The sequence below is a fragment of the Mytilus edulis genome, chromosome 1, assembly GCF_963676685.1.
Source record: "Mytilus edulis chromosome 1, xbMytEdul2.2, whole genome shotgun sequence".
Taxonomy (NCBI): domain Eukaryota; kingdom Metazoa; phylum Mollusca; class Bivalvia; order Mytilida; family Mytilidae; genus Mytilus; species Mytilus edulis.
The window spans coordinates 33,454,913-33,475,409 of NC_092344.1; the positions used below are offsets into that span (position 1 = coordinate 33,454,913).

The 20,497-nt window shown below is 31.6% G+C and overlaps 1 protein-coding gene across 1 annotated transcript in view; it reads right to left on the minus strand.

The window, feature by feature from the left end:
* The window catches only part of LOC139511793 (apolipoprotein(a)-like), a 74,514-nt gene that overhangs the window by 5,128 nt on the left and 48,889 nt on the right, over window positions 1-20,497 (minus strand). The window contains exons 7-8 of the mRNA XM_071298904.1: window positions 12,793-12,837; window positions 12,136-12,369 (exon numbers count right to left, since the gene is read on the minus strand). Of these exons, the coding sequence (XP_071155005.1) occupies window positions 12,136-12,369; window positions 12,793-12,837 (279 nt within the window). The remainder of the gene's footprint in view (window positions 1-12,135; window positions 12,370-12,792; window positions 12,838-20,497) is intronic.

Here is a 20,497-nt window from a genome sequence, read left to right on the forward strand (position 1 = left end):
GTAATAAGATGCAATCTATAATGGTTTACTTTTTTTAAAATTGTTATTTGGATGGAGAGTTGTCTCATTGGCACTCACCCCACATCTTCCTATATCTAATAAGATTGAAACATCTTTTTTTTTCAATTAGTATACATACTCTGGAATAACTTTTGGAAAAGAAAAAAAATCAAGACGTTATAAGTTTAAGCATGGAAAACTGTTAACTATCATGTTTTAAAATATTATGAATATTTTTTTCCCAATCCAAATACATTGATGATGTCTTACCCCCCCCTAAATTGCAAGACAAATATAATTCACAAAAGGAAAGATCTGTTATAAAGAGAACAGTACTACAATGTCAAAAGTGTATATAAAAAATTATGAAGTGTATTTCTTCTTCAGATAATGTCAAGTAAATTTAATCAGAGTTTGTTATGGAATATATTTAAAGCAATTGGTTCTAAATTTTACTATTTTGAGTTCAACTGAAAAATGTTGACATTACCCGTAGCTTGTAGTATTATAATAATATTATATAGTATCATAACTGAAAAACATAAACTAGTATGTACTACCTAAAGTATAAACCTTACTTTTATTATTGGCGTGAAGGAATAGCTATTGGACGGCATTACTGACCTAGCTAAGGCATGGTACATCTACTTCTTATTCAGATCCTCGGTATTTAAAATTGACTACAAAACGCAACATATTCAGGCAAATACCCAGTCACAATTAGACAAAAGAAATTGAACACTTTGTTAGAGAAGGTAAAAAAAAATTTGGTATATTTGAATTGTTTACATCTGTTTTTATTGGCTTTAAAAGTCTAACAAACGGGCATAATTCAGAATTGTATGCAGTTGTTTTGACTTAAATTATAGTATGGAGCTTCAATTATATTTGTGAACTTTAAGATAAAAGAAAAATAAAACAGTCGACTGTGGTAGGTGCAAATGCAAGTGGGTCTTTTTTTTAGCAGTAAACATAAATTCCACCGAAAAAACCCACACAAAGCTGATAGATGGATCTTTTTTAAAGCATTTATTTGCATCTGCAACACCGGCCACATATTTGTTCTTAGAAAAAGACAAATAGTGGGCGTTTCGCTCGTGTATGTAACAATGTTTTAAATTTTAACGAGAGAAATTTATGTATTACTGAAAAATTATTACACCAGGGATATCACAAACTAGTCAAAACATTTACTAAATTTTATCATTGGTATAAGGACATCATTCGTAAATATAGCTTAACATGCAGACTTCTTATACGTTTAGGTATTTCACATCCAATTTTTTATGGAAATATTCTTTATCAAGCCCAAAGGTGTCAGTATTCACCTCAAAAACTAACAAAACCTTTGAATAGACTTATTAAGAAGGGATATAGTTACGATACTGTTGTCAGGTCATTAAAGATTGCATATTTTGGCGTTAATATTGATTCACTTATAGGGTCTTTGCATCGGAACTAAACACATTTATTCAAAAATCAGTTGTTGTCATGATACGGGTTATGTTCTTCTCATATGTGTTATGATGGTATTATACTTAATCCCTAACGGGAAGGATTGTGCCTGATGTTCATATGATGAAATCATAATCTTTCAGTCAATTAAATTGAAGTCTGGAGCTGGCATGTCAGTTAACTGCTAGTAGTCTGTTGTTATTTATGTATTATTGTCATTTTGTTTATTATCTTTGGTTACATCTGCTAACCTTCATAAAATATTCATTACTCAACCAATTTTCAAAAATAAAAGGCCATTTTACTCGTATTAGCAAGCAGAACAATAAGTTAAAAGGGAGAATTTGAAATTTTTTTTACTATTAAGGTAGCAATACGCAGTTAGGAGTTTAGTTTCGCATTTTGGCCCCTGTGGATTTTTCAAATAGGAAAGATATTGTGTAATAAAATTCATTTTTAGATAGATTAGTGCTAATTTAGCCTTCAAAGATGGTTTATAAGAGCATCAAGATTATTTTTTACATGTTTTATGGGCTGTTTTCTGTTTGACAATCCGTATTTTCATAGCTAGACCGGCTACTTCCGGTTTACACACGGTCACTTTCGGTTGATTTTTTCAAGGTTAAATGGTTTGATACCTTTTTGCCAAAAGTCTCATGGCTCTATCATGTATACATATGAGGTAAAAGCAAAGGTCAAAATCGAGAACGTCAAATTAAGCTATGACCTTGAGATCAATTTCAAGTTCATACACCAAGGAACTCATATCAAAACCCCTTAGGTCCTAATTATATTTGGTTAATGAGTTATATCACCATACACGTATTTTTAGATACAAGAGGGGAGAAAACTCCCTTTTCATTCAACGTACCATTGCAATCAAAATGTACGTGTTACGACATGTCGCAACTATCAATTAAGTAAAAATAATTTGTTGATATCTTATACGGTTTTTGGGGAAAAGTGAAAATAAGCCAAATTTAAAAATTAGAATATGACCTTGACTTTTGACCCTGACCTAATTTTAATTTTTTTTAACCAAGGACCTAAATTCAAAAGATCCTAGGTTTCTATCACTTATGGTTCACAAGATAGAAATGCATATCACTTATATCAAATGTATAAGGGGAAATAACTCTCATATGGAACGTTCATATTGATTCGGTCAAAATAAGACAAATCATGCGAAGGATATAACGAGCAATTTTATAAAATGAATTTGTCGTAATCTTTTACGGTTGCTCAGGGGTCGTGGACATAAGGAAAACAGTGTTTGGAGAGATAACTCTTACAAAGAAAAGTATTCGGAAACGCAGGGTAAATTTTAAAATCGCATAAACTGTTCAATATCATATACCAAATATCTAAGCGACAGATTGTGAAACAAATATATATCGCAAGAACAAAATTAGGCGGAATAAAAAAAAAATAATCAGAAGAAAAACAATAGGTGTTTCCACAGAAAAGTGGAAACACCTAAATATATAGGTCAATTGGAGTATCTGACAATGAGTCATAACAATAGGGTAGGTGTGTTCGAATAACAATTTTTTACTAAAAGTACTTGACGACAGACTTTACAAGTGGATCTTAAGAATGCAAAACTTCCAAAAACCTCTATTTTGTGTGTGTATTATCTAAGGTTATTAGTCGTCAACATCATAAGTTTTTAGTCTGCCCTTTTACGGAGTATTTAATTATAATGTTTTTGAATGTTTTTGAACTTTCGAAAATTCCAACTGAAAACCAATAAGACATCAGTTTTGTGTTTACTATATGCAAAAGAGTACATTAAATGATGCTCAATAGTTCATGTAGGTAGTTGATACATTTGTATCTAAGAAAACAACCGGCATATACGGATCGTTATGGTGCTATGTAGAAAAAATTGTCGGTTTTTGTTAAGAGATAAATGGGCAGCGCGTCATCCTTAAAATAGCTTCCTTTTTTTACGATTGTAAAAATTAGTTGGTGTAATGGGTAGATAGTTTTGATAAAGTAACATCCTTGGTGATTAAAAGCTTTTTATCACTTACCACTCTTTACAATGACTACACTGCTGTTTTCAGTCACCACCATAATTGGTGTATGCACATTCAATATTTGGTGTAATTCACAATCCGCCTTTGTTGCGTCAAATTTCGCTGCAACACATGCAGGTGTTACAAGGCATTTCATCGAACAACGCACTGCCGAAAAGGAAGTAACCTTTCTAATTGGCCTTGTATTACTGTGAAACTTATAACCCTTCCATTCTGTATAATAGTCATCTCTCACAGAATCGGCAAATAACACCCTGATACAAACAAAAACTATCTTTATCGTCTCAACTTTATTCATTTTATGTTGATTTATCAATATTGTTCAGAAACAACGTTGATTCTAAATTATGCTACAAACCCACTTTACAAACAACTAAAAAGTATATCAATAAATATTTTAATTAAGTCCTGTAGGTCTGTCTTTATGATAGGTTAATTTAGTTGAATTTAATCAATTTACAGAATACGCCATAATGTTAAAAGCGAATAAAATTGAACCCAATGTTATTAAGAACTAGGCCAGTGTCCATTAACTTAAACCAATGTCCAACAATTAAACTGTCAAATTGGATGACGTAGATTTTTTTGTTCTATCCCGATCATTAATCCGTCGACGTGATTCGTCGACGTTACAGGTTTAAACGACAATTTTGGAAATTAACAGATTCAATTTTACTGTACCATTAAAATAAAGTTTATTATATATTCATTTTTACCTAAAAATCACACAGAAAACATCATAGAATATTTCATTACAACACGACGGGTGCCACATGTTGAGTAGGATCTGCTTACCCTTTCGGAGCACCTGAGATCACCCGTAGTTTTTGGAAGGGGTTCGTGTTGCTTAGTCTTTAGTTTTCTATGTTGTGTGTTGTGTACTATTATTTGTCTGTTGGTCTTTTTATTTTTTAGCCATGGCGTTGTCAGTTTATTTTTGATCTATGAGTTTGACTGTCCCTCTGGTATCGTTCGCCCCTCTTTTATTACTTTTTGACATGGTGCAATGAAGAAAAGTATGTATTTTTCGTACTGTACACAATTCTTCAACTTTAAACTTATCAACTTGAAACAAAGAACAAATTGCGAATTGAGATTTAAAAAAAACCAAAACACTGATATAAAAAAAGCCCATTATTTTTACTCATTTAGAATAAAAAATTGCACACTGAGAATTATTTTTTCGGTCGCTTTGTATAATTTCAAAATGAGTTCAAGAGAAGTCTTTAATAAACATTTAGAAGATGTTGGTGAAATCATCTTTCGAGATGGGTCTGTCAGTGCTAAACAAGTCTTCGAAAAAAGATATAAGTCATTGTCATAAGATAAAAATGGAAAATGTGAATTGATGGAGTTAACGCCGTTAAGTTGTCTTCTTCCGGCCAGCAAAAAGGGCAACCTCGAACATGTGACCTTGATTTCGCTAAAGTAAAAACAAATATGATTACCATTGATATTATAAAATCCCCAACATTTGTAATAAGTCGTAAATTAGGAGCAAAATTGCGATATTACCTACAACTTTAGTTCAAATATTGTAAATAAGGGATAACTTACTGAATCATTATCATTAAACATGAATTTAGGGAAGTATTCTCATACTGTGAATGTACTACTTTATAGTTAGTGTATCATTAAATAATTTTTAGTGATTATTTTAGTCCTCCGATTTAAATGTCTTGTAAAGTAAATAATCGTACTATGAATATACTTTAACGCAATAGTTCAAATAAGAGACATGATTTATTTTAACGAACTTTTGTAGCTTTTGTAAACCTCTGATGACCGAACGAATCAATTGAATTTACTGAAACGCAAACACTTGACGCTGTTGTTAGTAAAAACTATATATCGGTATACAAAACTAATTCTCATTTTCACAAAATTGAAATATATATTATTTATTTGTGTTTGATCCTTTTGTATTGAAATTAAATAAAAACTTACTTTAACCAATTAAACCAGCTGACTTTGATTGAATTAGCACAGATCAAAGGCTTCGACATTGATTTCATATATTTGCTTGACATGATATCATTGAGACAATTTTTACAATAATTGATATTAGATAGACTGATCTCCCATTGGACACAATATTTCTGTATTAACAATTTGAACTTGAGTTGGATATGTTACTCTTCATCACAATACATGTATAAAAAAATCATTTTCATCAATAATCGAATTAGTCTTGTTATAACTGTGATCTCATATTTTCTTCTATTATTTTTATGTCTATTTTCCAATATTGGCACAAAAATACCTTTTTTTCAGCAATTTTAATGCATTTAGAAACAACTTGAAATAAAGGTAGACAAAAGAAAGGAGGTCAGATATTGCACGGTCATTTTAACATTTATTTATAGATATTTCATTTCTTTTGGATAGTTGTGCGACGTTTCTTAAATTATACCATAGCTATTGTTGAAACCCTCACAGGACGAAGTCGTGTGAGGTTGCCGAGGGATTTCAACAAAAGATTTGGTATAATTTACGATACAACGAAAAATTATTCAAAAATATTGAATATCTGTTTTAACCTTTAGCGCCATCTTTTGCAGTTTAAAATTTCGTTGTTCCTATAGTTATTGTTTGTTTACTTTTAAAATATTTTATTTAAGAATCAGTTAAATTATCCTTTTTGTGACATACACATAAAGCTCAACCTACTTTCTAGAAGAAGCACGTGCCTCTGAAATAACGGGAATATCAGTCATAACAAACATGCATAAGCCGAATATATAGGACTGTAAGGCTACAAGATAGATTAAGGGGTAAACACGAATTTCATAGCCGAAAAAAACTACAGATCTAAACAGCATGTTTCCTAGTCTAGATACTAGCAGTGTAATACAACTTATTTTAAAACCTATAGCTGTAAAATATAGCCTATGGGCTATACATCTGTATAAATGAAAATCAACTTATATTTTTAGTACAATATATAACACATATTTTATATTTCTTTAATGTGTTTTTGTTTGTTCTTGTAACGAATTCTTGTTCATTTAAATGTACAAAAATGTATAGGACATTGGAGTTGGCTTACGTTGGTTCAATTCCCACTCTAGGTATTCATTTATATCGGCTGGTGCAAAGCTGGCAATTTAGCTTGGGGTCCCCGAAATGACTCTCTTGTTCCTAGAGATTCTATGTCAAAAGATTCAACAGACCACGGTCAGGTTTTGCTTGCTTTCCTTACTTTCTTTCGAAGTCACGATACAACAAAAGCTATTATATAAAAAATAAATTATTGAGATTTATACTGTTGTTGCATTCCCGTATGCTTCATTGTACAGCTGTAGGTTAACACTTGCTTATAAATAAAGGCAACAGTAGTATACCGCTGTTTGAAAGTCATAAATTGATTGAGAGAAACAAATCTTTGTTACAAACTAAAACTGAGGTAAACTATAAGATGAAAACAACGAAACAACAGAAACACCTGACTTAGTACAGGACATTTTAAGGAAAAATGGTGGGTTGAACCGGGTTTTGTGGCTAGCCAAACCTCGCGTTTTTATGTCAATGTTAAATATAACGCTTTAATGACAACATTACATGACAGGACTACAGTACAAATGAAATGTAAGAACATTCAGGACATTGAAATACACAAATAAACATTTCAATAGGACATTTCGACATGTTAATAGTTATGTTAATAATCTTTCAAACTGGAAAAAAGTAAAATCACAAAAATACTGAACTCATAAAATCAAAAAGGAAATTCCCTAATCAAATGGCAAAATCAAAAGCACAAACACATCAAACGAATGGATAACAACTGTCATATCCCTGTAAACACAAAAAGGCATATAGGCAAAGCATATTAGCAAAAATGAAAGACAACACTACAGAAACTATAATAGAACAATAACACAATGACAGGATGTATAAGTACAGAGCCACGTCATATTTAACAAAGAATAACAAAAAGGCATATATTGAAATACCTCTGTTTCGTCAACTTTCTGCTGAGACACCGGTAATGTTTGACAAGTTCTGAGTAGTTGCAGCATGCTCTTGAATACCGAATTGGTTAGGAAATGTATATCCCATAATGCAGGTGAAGTATATTTTGATCCTAAATTTGATGGAAAAAAAATATGCTGGTCAGGTAGATGACAAAAAAAGTATTCTAAATGCTAATTCCCCCCATACCTTCTACTGTTAGATTATGAAAACCTAAATATTTTTCTTCGCGTTTGCGAAAAAAAACCACCATAATCCCCCCTTGAAGTTAAATGGTTACTCCCTTATAAACGAATTAGGTATAGACAATTCACTTGGAAACTCAACATATACCCTCACGACACTTACCAAAGAGGAAATCCTGGATAATCATAGGTCTGTTCTTTGTTCCTTTGGTATTTCAACCAAAGATGAAGAACTGGATCTTCCATCACTATATTGGATACCTAAACTACATAAGTGTCCTTACAAACAACGGTATATTACTGGGTCTTCCAAGTGCTCCACGAAACCTCTTTCTAAATTATTAACATCTATTTTATCAGCAATCAAAGACGGGCTTCAAAGTTATTGTTTTCTCTATTCTAGAGGTGGCGTGAATCAGATGTGGATACTTAAAAATTCCAAAGATCTTTTAGAGTACATACAATCTAACTCTGTTTCATCTTGTAGCAGTATTTAAACATTTGACTTTTCTACTCTGTACACAAGTATTCCACATTCCAAACTAAAAGACAAATTGAAAGAGTTGGTATTACTTTGCTTCATAAAAAAGAATGGCCAACGTAGATACAAGTATCTTGTCTTAGGGAGGGATAAATTATACTTTGTAAAGAATCACTCTGATTCAAACAAAAAATTCTCTGAAACTGATATTATCAAGATGCTTGATTTCTTGATTGACAACATATTTGTAACGTTCGGAGGACGTGTTTTTCAACAGACTGTCGGCATCCCAATGGGAACAAACTGTGCCCCTCTACTTGCCGACTTGTTTCTTTATTATTATGAGGCTGGCTTCATGCAGGAACTTCTTAGGAAGAAAGATAAGAAGTTAGCAATATCCTTTAACTCTACTTTCCGCTATATAGATGACGTTCTTTCACTAAATAATTCAAAATTTGGTGACTATGTAGAACGCATCTATCCTATCGAATTGGAGATAAAGGATACTACAGATACAGTTAAGTCGGCTTCATATCTTGACTTACATCTAGAAATTGACAATGAGGGTCGGTTGAAAACAAAACTTTACGACAAAAGAGATGATTTCAGCTTTCCAATTGTGAACTTTCCATTTCTAAGTAGCAACATTCCTGCAGCACCTGCATACGGGGTATATATTTCCCAATTGATACGATATTCCCGTGCTTGCATTTCCTATCATGATTTTCTTGAGAGAGGGTTACTGCTCACAAGGAAGCTATTAAACCAAGAGTTCCAAATGGTGAAGTTGAAATCATCCCTTCGTAAATTTTACGGACGCCATCACGAGTTGGTTGACCGTTATGGAATAACCGTTTCACAAATGATATCGGATATGTTCCTTATGTCGTAACTACAATCCCCTTCCCTTTCATGAATGTGACGTACCGAATTAGACTATTTAATGGATTTGTAATCACATAAGCAACACGACGGGTGCCACATGTGGAGCAGGATCTGCTTACCCTTCCGGAGCACCTGAGATCACCCCTAGTTTTTGGTGGGGTTCGTGTTGTTTATTCTTTAGTTTTCTATGTTGTGTCATGTGTACTATTGTTTTTCTGTTTGTCATTTTCATTTTTAGCCATGGCGTTGTCAGTTTGTTTTAGATTTATGAGTTTGACTGTCCCTTTGGTATCTTTCGTCCCTCTTTTATACATTTATTTTGATTGGAAAAAAGCTCAAAACTTCTTTTGATCCAATAAATAAAAATACACAGAATCATTGGCACAAATGAAAATTATTGATAAATATAAATATATATAGAACTCGTCTATACATCAACCCAGCAATGTTAGATCTGTAAATTTGCTTTCTCAACTTTTTTGTTCTTAAGATCTGAGATATCGTTGCACCAAATCGCATTGCACTGTGACCGACGCGCTAGAACACTCGACCACCTAGTCTCTAAGTAGGCTTTATTTTTGTTAGAGCCAAGGTGGTCGAGTGGTCTATATATATTAGTCGGAAAATTACACCCGACCGTGTTAGAGTTAGATTTATATATATATATATTGTTCTTCCCTCCCAGGGATTCGAACTCATGCTACTGAGATATCGTGGCACCAAATCGCCTGCACTTTGCCCGACGCACTGGACCACTCGACCACCTATATATATGTATGTGTTATATTGTATGTGGATACATTATAATTAAGAAATGTTAATATTTCAGAATTAAGAATTTTAATAAATGCTAACCAAATTGAATTATTATATACTATTGATGTTTAACGCAGACGGGATAAGGTACCGGTATATTTTGTATCCTACAAACAAATGTCAAAACTTTCAATAAAGTATGATAAAACAAAAATGATTTATTGATGTTAACATCAATCCGTATAACTTTATGAAGATTTATACTTAAAAACCCTTCTAAATAAGTACACAATATAAAAAATTGATAGTGATCTCTCTCATGTTAACATTAGTTGCAAAACTATTTCTTGCTTTTACCATTATCTATGTTTATACAAGAATGTACATAGATTTTCCTAATGTTTTACTTCTCAAATTTAAACCGTTTCTTTTAAAAAAAATCATTTTGTTTTTTTGTTTTTATATAAATAAAAAAAGGACGTTGTATTGGTGTTAGAAATCTCCATCAAAAGAGTCTTTATTATCAACTCATTATATATAAACTCATTCAAGATACTTGCTTTTACAATTTGTACGCAAGACATGTCAAAAGTGTACTGTTACCTTTATTTAAAAAATATGACAAAACTATGACTTCAATTAATCAACTGATCCTAACACAAAACCATCAAATATAACACAAAAAAAAGACATCCATAACATCTCCAATCTAGACCTGTAATATCAATTCAATTTTAGTATTTTTCTTCAGCCTTATAAAATCATTCTTCATTCTGGGCAGCGTGGAACGGGACAGAATTCCCATATCACATCTGGGTGTGTTGTATAGCACCATGGACGACCAGTCGATGATAGATCTCTGCAATAGTTAGATGCCAAATCATTCGGATCTGTGGGACGGTAGTTAGACTTATGAGGTATATCCGTGTTCCAATGTTGACACGTTATACCAGACACCGTGCAGTGTACTTTCCCAACGTATTCAGTGCTGTTTGTGTAACAGTCCTTACCTAATATAAACAAGATGATAATATTTATTTTGTGTTCATATTAAAATGAGCTGATTATATATCTTGAAAATTCATTTTATTTGATAGAAATAATGTGAAGATTTAGAATTACAAAAATATTTATGAAGAATTTATTTAATTTATTCCCTATATGTTAAAGTTGATATTCTGACATGCGTGTATTTCATATAAGCACATGTTTTAATCAACTAGTATATAACCGTATGGTGTAACCTGAACAAAGCCACTTCGATTTGACATCATAAATTTATGCAGCTCTAATTTTCGGTAGTGTGTATATGATAAACATTGACATAATATTTCGCAATCATATTTTATCGATGAGACAGCAATTAGATTACTTTATAGAGTTCAAACTTGATAACTAGGTGTTCTTTAAAATACTGATACTAACTTGTACACGAGATATTATACATCGAAGACCACTGGTCATCGCTTCCACATAAGGACGCTGGACAGTGTTCAACAGACTTTCCAAGTGTAACTGACACACACTGAAATGTTACCACTAAAACATGGGTAATAGAAACAGCCCAAGTTGTATTTGGAAGTTCAGATGGCAGCGACTCAAAAACACCACATGCAAAACCTATTGAAATGAACATATTTTAACATCTATTATTGAAGAGTTCGTTTTCAAATATATCTTTAAAATTGTAACGGAAATCTAGATATAGATATAAAATGCAAAGTCGAAACAAGTTTACTTATATTCGGTCCAGTACCGTACAACTTTCAGATATATTAGATATCAGCGACAACTTGCAGCATTGTTCCATTTCAAAATGTGATCGGAAAACAGAAAACAGTTCAACTTACGGTTTAATCATAACTCTTACCTGTATTTAGTAAACAGGCATTCGAATGTTATAAAACACGTGTTCATAAAGATCTGTCAGTGAGTGGTACTGTTTCTAATCGTGTGTTCTATATACAATAGTTGCCTGTATGAGGTCAATACAGTGATATATTGACATGAAAGAAGTATATTGACTGCGGACGAAGTCCAATGTTGGTATACTTCTTTGGATCAATATATCCTGTATTAACCTCATACAAAGGCTATATTTTTTTAAAGTTATTACCACTGATCTTCCAAAGTAAAAGATGACCTGTTGGAAATATTGTGATGAAGTGTATAGTCTCCCAGCGTTGTTCGTCAGATGTGGATTCATAAAATCAATTTTGCAGCATCAACAAAACCTTTCATGTTTAGTTTCACCTGCGTTGAAAGTCGCAGAAGGCAAGAATAATCTTTGGCTTTTCAAGTGTCTTTATCCATTTATCGTATAGAATATTAAAACATGTATATTCAAGCTACTCACATGGAATAATCGGACAATATTCCCATCGAAAGGCTGGGTCTGTTGTGTAACACCATAACAGGCCATCAGATGACGAGGCACGACAGTAATTTGTAGAGTGGTCATCTTGATTTATTGGCTTATCGTTGACGGTATGTGTGTAATTTTTGTTCCATCCTTGACATTCTCTATTAGAAATTGTTTTGCTGTGTGTTCCTGTGTAGTCATGACTACTCCCTATATAACAATCTAGTGCTAAACGAAACATAAACTGTTTTTATTTTATTCAGAATAAAGTTAAAACATCTCATTTAAATATAAAAAAAAATCATTATTTTGATAATTTTTTTTTAATTAGTCGTAGTGTTAACTGATTAAATAAGCAACGGTACTGATACAGACAATTCATATGAATTGATATCTTACTGAAAGAAAATATTTCGTGAAGTACTAGTATATCGTTGTGCATAATTTTCCCATTGCTCTCCAAGTTCGTTTTTTATTTGGCCTATTTATTTTTTTTGAGCGTCACTGATGAGACTTTTATAGACAAAACGGGCGTCTACAATCCTTGAATCTATGAAGAGTTTAATCGCAATAAAAGAACATTTTTGATGAAAGTTGTTTTTTACATTTATCAACAAACGCCCGATTAAATATCTTTTCACGTTATTATACCTCCATACTTCATCCAGCTGTCAATCAAAACATCAACTTGTAATTCTGAAAATAATAAGAATATCAATAATCATGAACAAAAAGTGGTAAAAATCTTCCTGGAAAGTCAAGTACTCATGTCAGGAGTCAACTGACAGTTTATGTCACGTTGTCCTATTTGTAAATCTTGTTCCGTTGATTTTCAAGAAAACAGACAAAGAGAAAACATTTGGTACAAATCGGGATAATAACTTAAATTAAAAGTCGACTGACTATTGTTTCGGCCGTGGAACTATTTACAGATCTTGTATTGCTAGTGTTTTGCTACCCAAGTTTCTCTTCATCTACTAGTATCGTACTTAACAAGATGATAGGAAAAAATGGAGAGAAAAAAAAGAAGAAATTCATCATTTAAAGTCAATAACTCCTATAAGAAGTCGTCTGCCAGTTTTGACAAAATGGATAGAAGAAATACATGTATTTCATTATTCTGTACATATTTTATCCTGTCTGATTTTTTCTCTCTACTGCGGTATCTAGTTTAACAAATGTGTCCGATGACACTGAATCAAACAACATGACTGACATGACTAAAATAGAATGTAGGGGTAAAATGAAAAGTGTTTCTTTTATTTTAAAAAACGATGTAGATAGAGAATATCTGACAGGAGTAATATTGTTTTCAATGGTGAGATATACCTGCTGTCTACTAAAATACTAAACTGCAATATGACTCCTTTTACGATTAATTACCCTTAAAGTCATAAGAAACCTCAAATCAAAAAAAATAATGCATATGTTTTTTTTATAACTCAATGGATAGTTTTCATTATAAAACTTATGTACATATACTTTTTTCTGCAGAAAATTATTTAATTTGTTCATATTTAGAAGAAGTTTACTTTTTTTATTTTTTATTTTATCTCCTTATGGACTCATTATTATTATTAAAGATATACTTCATGGGGGCTTGAATTTAAACTGATTATTTACCACGGGTTGGTTGTTTGTGCCTAATGTTTAACACGAGCGACAGCAAGGGGTAACATATCGGCATATATAATGGGGGAAACCCGTGGTAAAATCAGTATAAATTCAAGACCCCATGAATTATTTCTTTTGTAAAAGGACAAATACGGCAATTCGTTTGAATCGAAGCGCTCTAGGTGGAGGCAAATATTTGCCGAAACCATAAATAAACGGACTATATAAAAAATATATGACGTGAGTGTACGATCGGAACAGCACAAACAATATATTCATATTTTTTTTTTACCACGGATGTCTACTCAAAGAGAGGCGAAAGATACCAAAGGGACAGTCAAACTCACAGATCAAAAACAACCGACAATTCAAAGCGTTTGAATAACGTCATGTTAGAATAGTCATTTTCTCCTTGATAAATTCTGCCTCTTTACAAATAGACGTAATAACATTATTTGGAACTATTTGAGTTTTTTTGGAAAGCGCAACAGCAGAAATATATGTGAATATTGTGAAAATATCTATGATCTGGCAGCTGATCAAGTATACTTTTTTTCCACTATTTTAATGTTTTCTATGAATGCATAAGAACGCGTTTCAAAACAATTATAAAATCGTGCACAGAAGACTTAGTTTATGATGTTTGTATGCATTGGTTCAAGAATTGGAATAACATTATTTTTCACCGGTCACTCGTTTCTTATGACTTAAACACAAAATTTTACATTCTAATTTTATTTTTCATCTTGAAAACCATAACAGACATATGGCGAAAAAGATCAGCAAAAATGTAAAGACAAGATCTACAAATTAGTTATCACATTGTCTGTCGGCTTCTTATTGGAGGTATTGGCCTTTAATTATGATTTTATCATATTTTTTTCTCTTAGTTTTGCCTATATTTTGGAAACTTAATATAAGTATTGAAACTTCAAATAGCAAACATTATAGCACGATAAGATTTACAATTTTTTTTCAAACATTACTGAAATCGTTAGTCAACATCGTATTTGTTCAATGACGACCCCTATTGGCTTTTCCGAATACTTAAAAAAAGTTTGATACCTGAGTATATTGAATTTTATGTTCAATAACGAAGAATGAAATATAATCGTTATGTTTTTCAATTATTAAATATACTCGTAAGTAGTAAATGTTATAAAAAAAGGAAATTAGTACATATAAACGTGTAATAATATTATGTTTTAGTCATGGAAAAAGCTTGAATTTATTCATTTGTTCCCTCCCAGCTCAAATATATCTCCCATATGGATGGATTGTATAGTGTGAATGTGTTTCATTTTGTTCTCCACTTGAATTGTTAAATAATTAAAAGTCATAAAAAAACCAAAAAGATTTAGAAAAGTTTTACAATGTCATCAGTGTAAAAAAGGGGATTTCCTGTAATGTTTTTTGACTCATTATTATTATTAAAGATATAATTGATGGGGGCTTGAATTTAAACTGATTGTTTACCAAGGTTGGTTGTTTGTGCCTAATGTTTTAACACGGGCGACAGCAAGGGGTTAAATATCGGAATAATGGGAGAAACCCGTGGTAAAATCAGTAAAAATTCAAGCCCCCATGAACTAGTTGATTTGTAAAAGGACAAATACGGCAATTCTTTTGAATCTAAGCGATCTAGTTGGAGGCAAATATTAGCCGAAACCATAAATAAACGGACTGTATATAAAAAAAATATGACGTGGGTGTGCGATCGGAATAGCACAAACAATATATTCATATTTTATTTTATCACGGATGTATACTCAAAGAGAGGCGAAAGATACCAGAGAGACAGTCAAACTCGCTGATTGAAAACAACCGACAACGCAAAGCGTTTGAATAACGGCATGTTAGAATAGTCATGTTCTCCTTTGATGAATTCTGCCTGTTTACAATGAAAGACGGAAATAACATTATTTGGAACTGCTTGAGTTTTTCTTGGAAAGCGCAACAGCAGAAATATATGTGAATATTGTGAAAATATCTATGATCTGGCAACTGATCAAGTATACTTTTTTTCTACTATTTTAAACGATCAACGTTAGATTTGCGAATTGGGGTGGCATGGACATTCTGTTAATTTTATAATAATGTACTACTCTTTTCTATGGCTTAACTCAAATAAGGCGACGCAAAATTAACAATTTCAAAACAACGATTATGAAAGCAGACAGTCATTATAGTAACCTCTTCTTAATTGAATAGATTCCAATAGGCTTCACGAAAGCATGAACTTTGAAACTTGTTTTCTCAACAAATCATTATACCCTAATTGCATTTTATTTTGTAATAGATTTTTATTTCGGGCAATTAAGTGTTTTATTTAAATTTACTAATTAGCAACATTTTACTGCGCAATTTTACAATAAATTTCTATTGTGATATTCAACGTTGTTGAGAATATACAGGGGGGCAATATTAAACAAGCGTTAAAGAGTTGATAAAGTCTAACAAAAAGGCAATCAGAGCTTTTCCATGAGGAAGATACATGTACATTATTCATAAGAATAATTTCTAAAACTGTTAAACAAAATGCATTTCAATTCAACAGCAACCGTGTTTTCGTGCCAGTACCAAAGTATTTGCTTCTGGACCTGGTAGCCTCGAGGACTTAAAGTGTACCTGGATAATTAACGACTCAGTAGTAGTAATACAAACAGTTCAAATTGTAATGCAATTTTCCTGCAGCAGATGTGCATCCCTCTTTATTTTATTGGATCGGATTATGTGTGTTTTTGGACTTTTATATCAGTTCCCGTGGTTATATATACTTGTTATATTGTTTTGGTATGAAGATGAAACAGATACGTCATAGAAATTTAAGGTTTTAGTTTGTAGAGCAATATTTCTTTTTAAACCTCATTCGAATAAAATAAGGTTATGTACAAAAACGCTAAGCATGCAAAAGAAACAAAAATCCAAAAACAGTTACAGCTGTGTTCCTCTGATTTCATTGGCTGATAATGTTTGATATTGTCAGTTTTTCTTGACTTCCCCTTTTTCTAATTTACCTTTAAATTCTGTATTTTTTATACTTTTTTAAACAAATGTATTTCTAGCCTACTTATGATATATTGCATCTACGACCTATTGTAGATATTTGATATTTCAAATTGAGTCAAAAACTTTTAATATTAATAAATTTTACCGACTTACCACTTTTAACAACGACAACACTGCTGTTTTCAGTCACCACCCTAATTGGTGTTTGTACGTTATATACTTGGTGAAATTCACAATCTCCATTTGTTGTGTCAAATTTTGCTGCAACACATGCAGGTGTTACAAGGCATTTCATCGAGCAACGCACTGCCGAAAAGGAAGTAACCTTTCTAATTGGCCTTGTATTACTGTGAAACTTATAACCCTTCCATTTTGTATAATAGTCATCTCTCACTGAATTTGCAAATAAAAATCTGATACAGACATAAACTATGATTATTGTCTCAACTTTGTTCATTTTATGTTGATGTATCAGAACTGTTTTTAACAAGAAAATACCAACATAGATTCTAAATGATGGTCTCGGTGAGTAAATAATATGCTGCAAACCCGTTTTTATAACAACTGAATAAGTATATAAATCAATATTTTCAATTTTGTTTTATGGTTATGTCCTGCAAAATAGATAAAGCGTGGAATTTTAATCATTTTACAGAATACTCCCTAACTACTATAGGTTTTCCCCAATGTAACAAACCACTCCAATTTCATAAGTACTGTTCAAGCATCAATGCACTTCAAACATTGTCTAACAAAACTGTTGATTGATATATCCTACTTCGGTCAAAAAGCATTAACAGTATCAATTTTAAAAGTTAAAGATTAATACATTTTTATTTCTTTCATAATACAAAACACAATTGAAGACAAACTATTTTAAAATTACTTGTTAATATTGTGTAATGACGTTACCGTAATGCGAGATATTTAGATATGTATTATCTTTGCATGCTGCACAATTTTTTTCTGATTCAACCTCTCAAATTAAAAAATATTTTGCTATTTTTTTAAAATAGAAAATGCGTACCGAGATTTAAAAACTAAATATACACTGAGGTTAAACAACTTAAAACACACTGAGGTTAAACAACTTAAAACACACTGAGGTTAAACAACTTAATATACACTGAGGTTAAACAACTTAAAACAGACTGAGGTTAACCAAATTAAAACACACTGAGGTTAAACAACTTAAAACACACTGAGGTTAAACAACTTAATATACACTAATGTTAAGCAACTTAATATACACTGAGGTTAAGCAACTTAATATACACTGAGGTTAAACAACTTAAAACACACTAAGGTTAAACACTTTAAAACACACCGAGGTTAAACAACTTAAAACACACTGACGTTAAGCAACTTAATATACACTGAGTTTAAACAACTTAAAGATTAAGCAACTTAAAACACACTGAGGTTAAACAACTTGAAGATTAAGCAACTTAAAACACACTGAGGTTAAACAACTTAACACACACCGATATTTAAAAGCTTAAAATAAACACGACGATTAAACACCTAAAAACAATGACATACATAACTTAAAACACACTGAGGTTTACAACTTAAAATACACACCGAGATTTAACAGCTTAAAACAAATCTGACTATTAAACAGCTAAAAGTAATTACATAAACATCTTAAAACATAAACTGAGAATTAGAAATTGCGCATTGAGATTAAAAAAAGACACACACCTAGATGAAATAATAAAGAATACATGCTGAGCATTAAAAATGACGCATTGAGAATAAAAAATTACAAATCGAGAATTAAAATTACATACTGACATAACGATAATAACAGGTTAGAGCTTTGACACTATTATACTGAGTATGATAGTCCTAGCTGAGATTAAACATCATACACGGAAACAAGGAAGTCTGATAAGACAACCAATGTGACCATATATTTAATAGCAACGGCGATTTTATTTCATCGGTCGATTTGGTTTCAAAATGGGAAAAATGTACCATGATGATAGAGAAGTTCAGAGTATTGGAATTTCTAATGCCTTGAAAGCTTTTATTCTCTCTCTTAAAGAGATTCATAACACCGTACTTGTTGAGCATAACTCCAAAGTTTTTGATGTTCCAATTTTAATTACTGCACTTGAAAAAAATGGTCTACTTAATAACTTTATGTCATCAGTAAAAGGAGTCTTGACACACTTCCTCTTTTCAAAAGAGTGAATTCTTAATAACGTGTTATAGTATTCTTTTATTTGTCTTTATTAATATTACTTGTACTGTTAAGTCAGTTTTTTTAGATATTCTTTTGAAGTGACTCTGTGGTTATGTAAAACATCATACTTTGAACGACAAAATTATTTCATTTATTAATATTACTTTTACTTATGGATCTTGACATACTATGAATGACAAAACTATTTTATTCAATCATACTATTTTTTGTTAAGTCTGTTTTTTATGATATACATTTGACGTGAAACTGTTATTATGTATCCCGTCATACTTTGAACCACACAATTATTTTATTTATTATTATTACTTCTACTGTTAAGTCTGTTTTTTGCTATATCTACTTAACGTGACTCTGCATTTATGTATGCCGTCAATCGAACGACAAAATTATTTTTTTGTCTTCCTGTGCGAATTTCAAACGCGCAATTTTACGCCAGTATTGAAAACCTTCTATCCTTTACGGATAGACTTTACATAGATAAATTAAGTCGTATAAGAAAAGCAATATGAGTATGTTAAATTTGATGTATGCCTTTTTGTGCTTCTTCGTTACATTTGTTGTTTTTAAAGTGATATTAAGATGATAACACAATATTGATTGCTGTACCCTTATTTTTGACATTTTTACTCTTTGAGTATGTTTGTTTTGTTCATGCATCGTTGACAATGTAATGGAATTTGATACGACTGTCATACAAGTGAGAGGTTTAGCTAGCTATATAACCAGGTTCAATCTACCATTTTCTACATTAGAAAATGCCTGTACCAAGTCAGGAATATGACAGTTGTTATCCATTCGTTTGATGTGTTTGGACTTTTGATTTTGCCTTTTGATTTTTGATTTTCCTTTTTGAATTTTCCTCGGAGTTCATTATTTTTGTGTTTTTACTTTTTCCTAATCAACCATCATATTCACAGCCAAACATTTACAACACTTTCTTTGGTGAACTGTATAGTGCTCATGATTCAATGGAAGATGTTGTTGCTCTACGTCGCTTATTTGAAAAAAAATATCACCCAGTCTAGTATTGAAATCCAAATTCTCTGGCACTAATGAATCTGTTATGCAGTTGTATCTTCACAGAAACTGTACAAAAGAATTGCTTACAACACTGAGACCTCTTACAAATAGCAAAACTATCACGAACTGTATGGCTACGAAAATTGCAAGCAGTGGATTAATATATTTACTGAAATATGTGGACATACATCAAAAGCTCGTGTCACAAATTCAGGCAATATCAACCTATCTGAATGATTTGGAGGAATGAATTATAATGGACATGTAGATGTAGTTTTATCGACAAAATAGACTAGCTTGATTTTATTTGTAGTTAGATTTTTTTTTACTATATATCAACATTTAGATGAAAAAAGAAATTGTAATTGAGTAAGGGCTATTTAGTAAAGAAATAACCTCCTAAAGGCAGAAAAATAATATTCTATCATATGGGTGATAAGGGTACTTGTTTATGTTCATTATTCGATTGACGTAGGGTAATTGGATGTTTCATGAAACTTT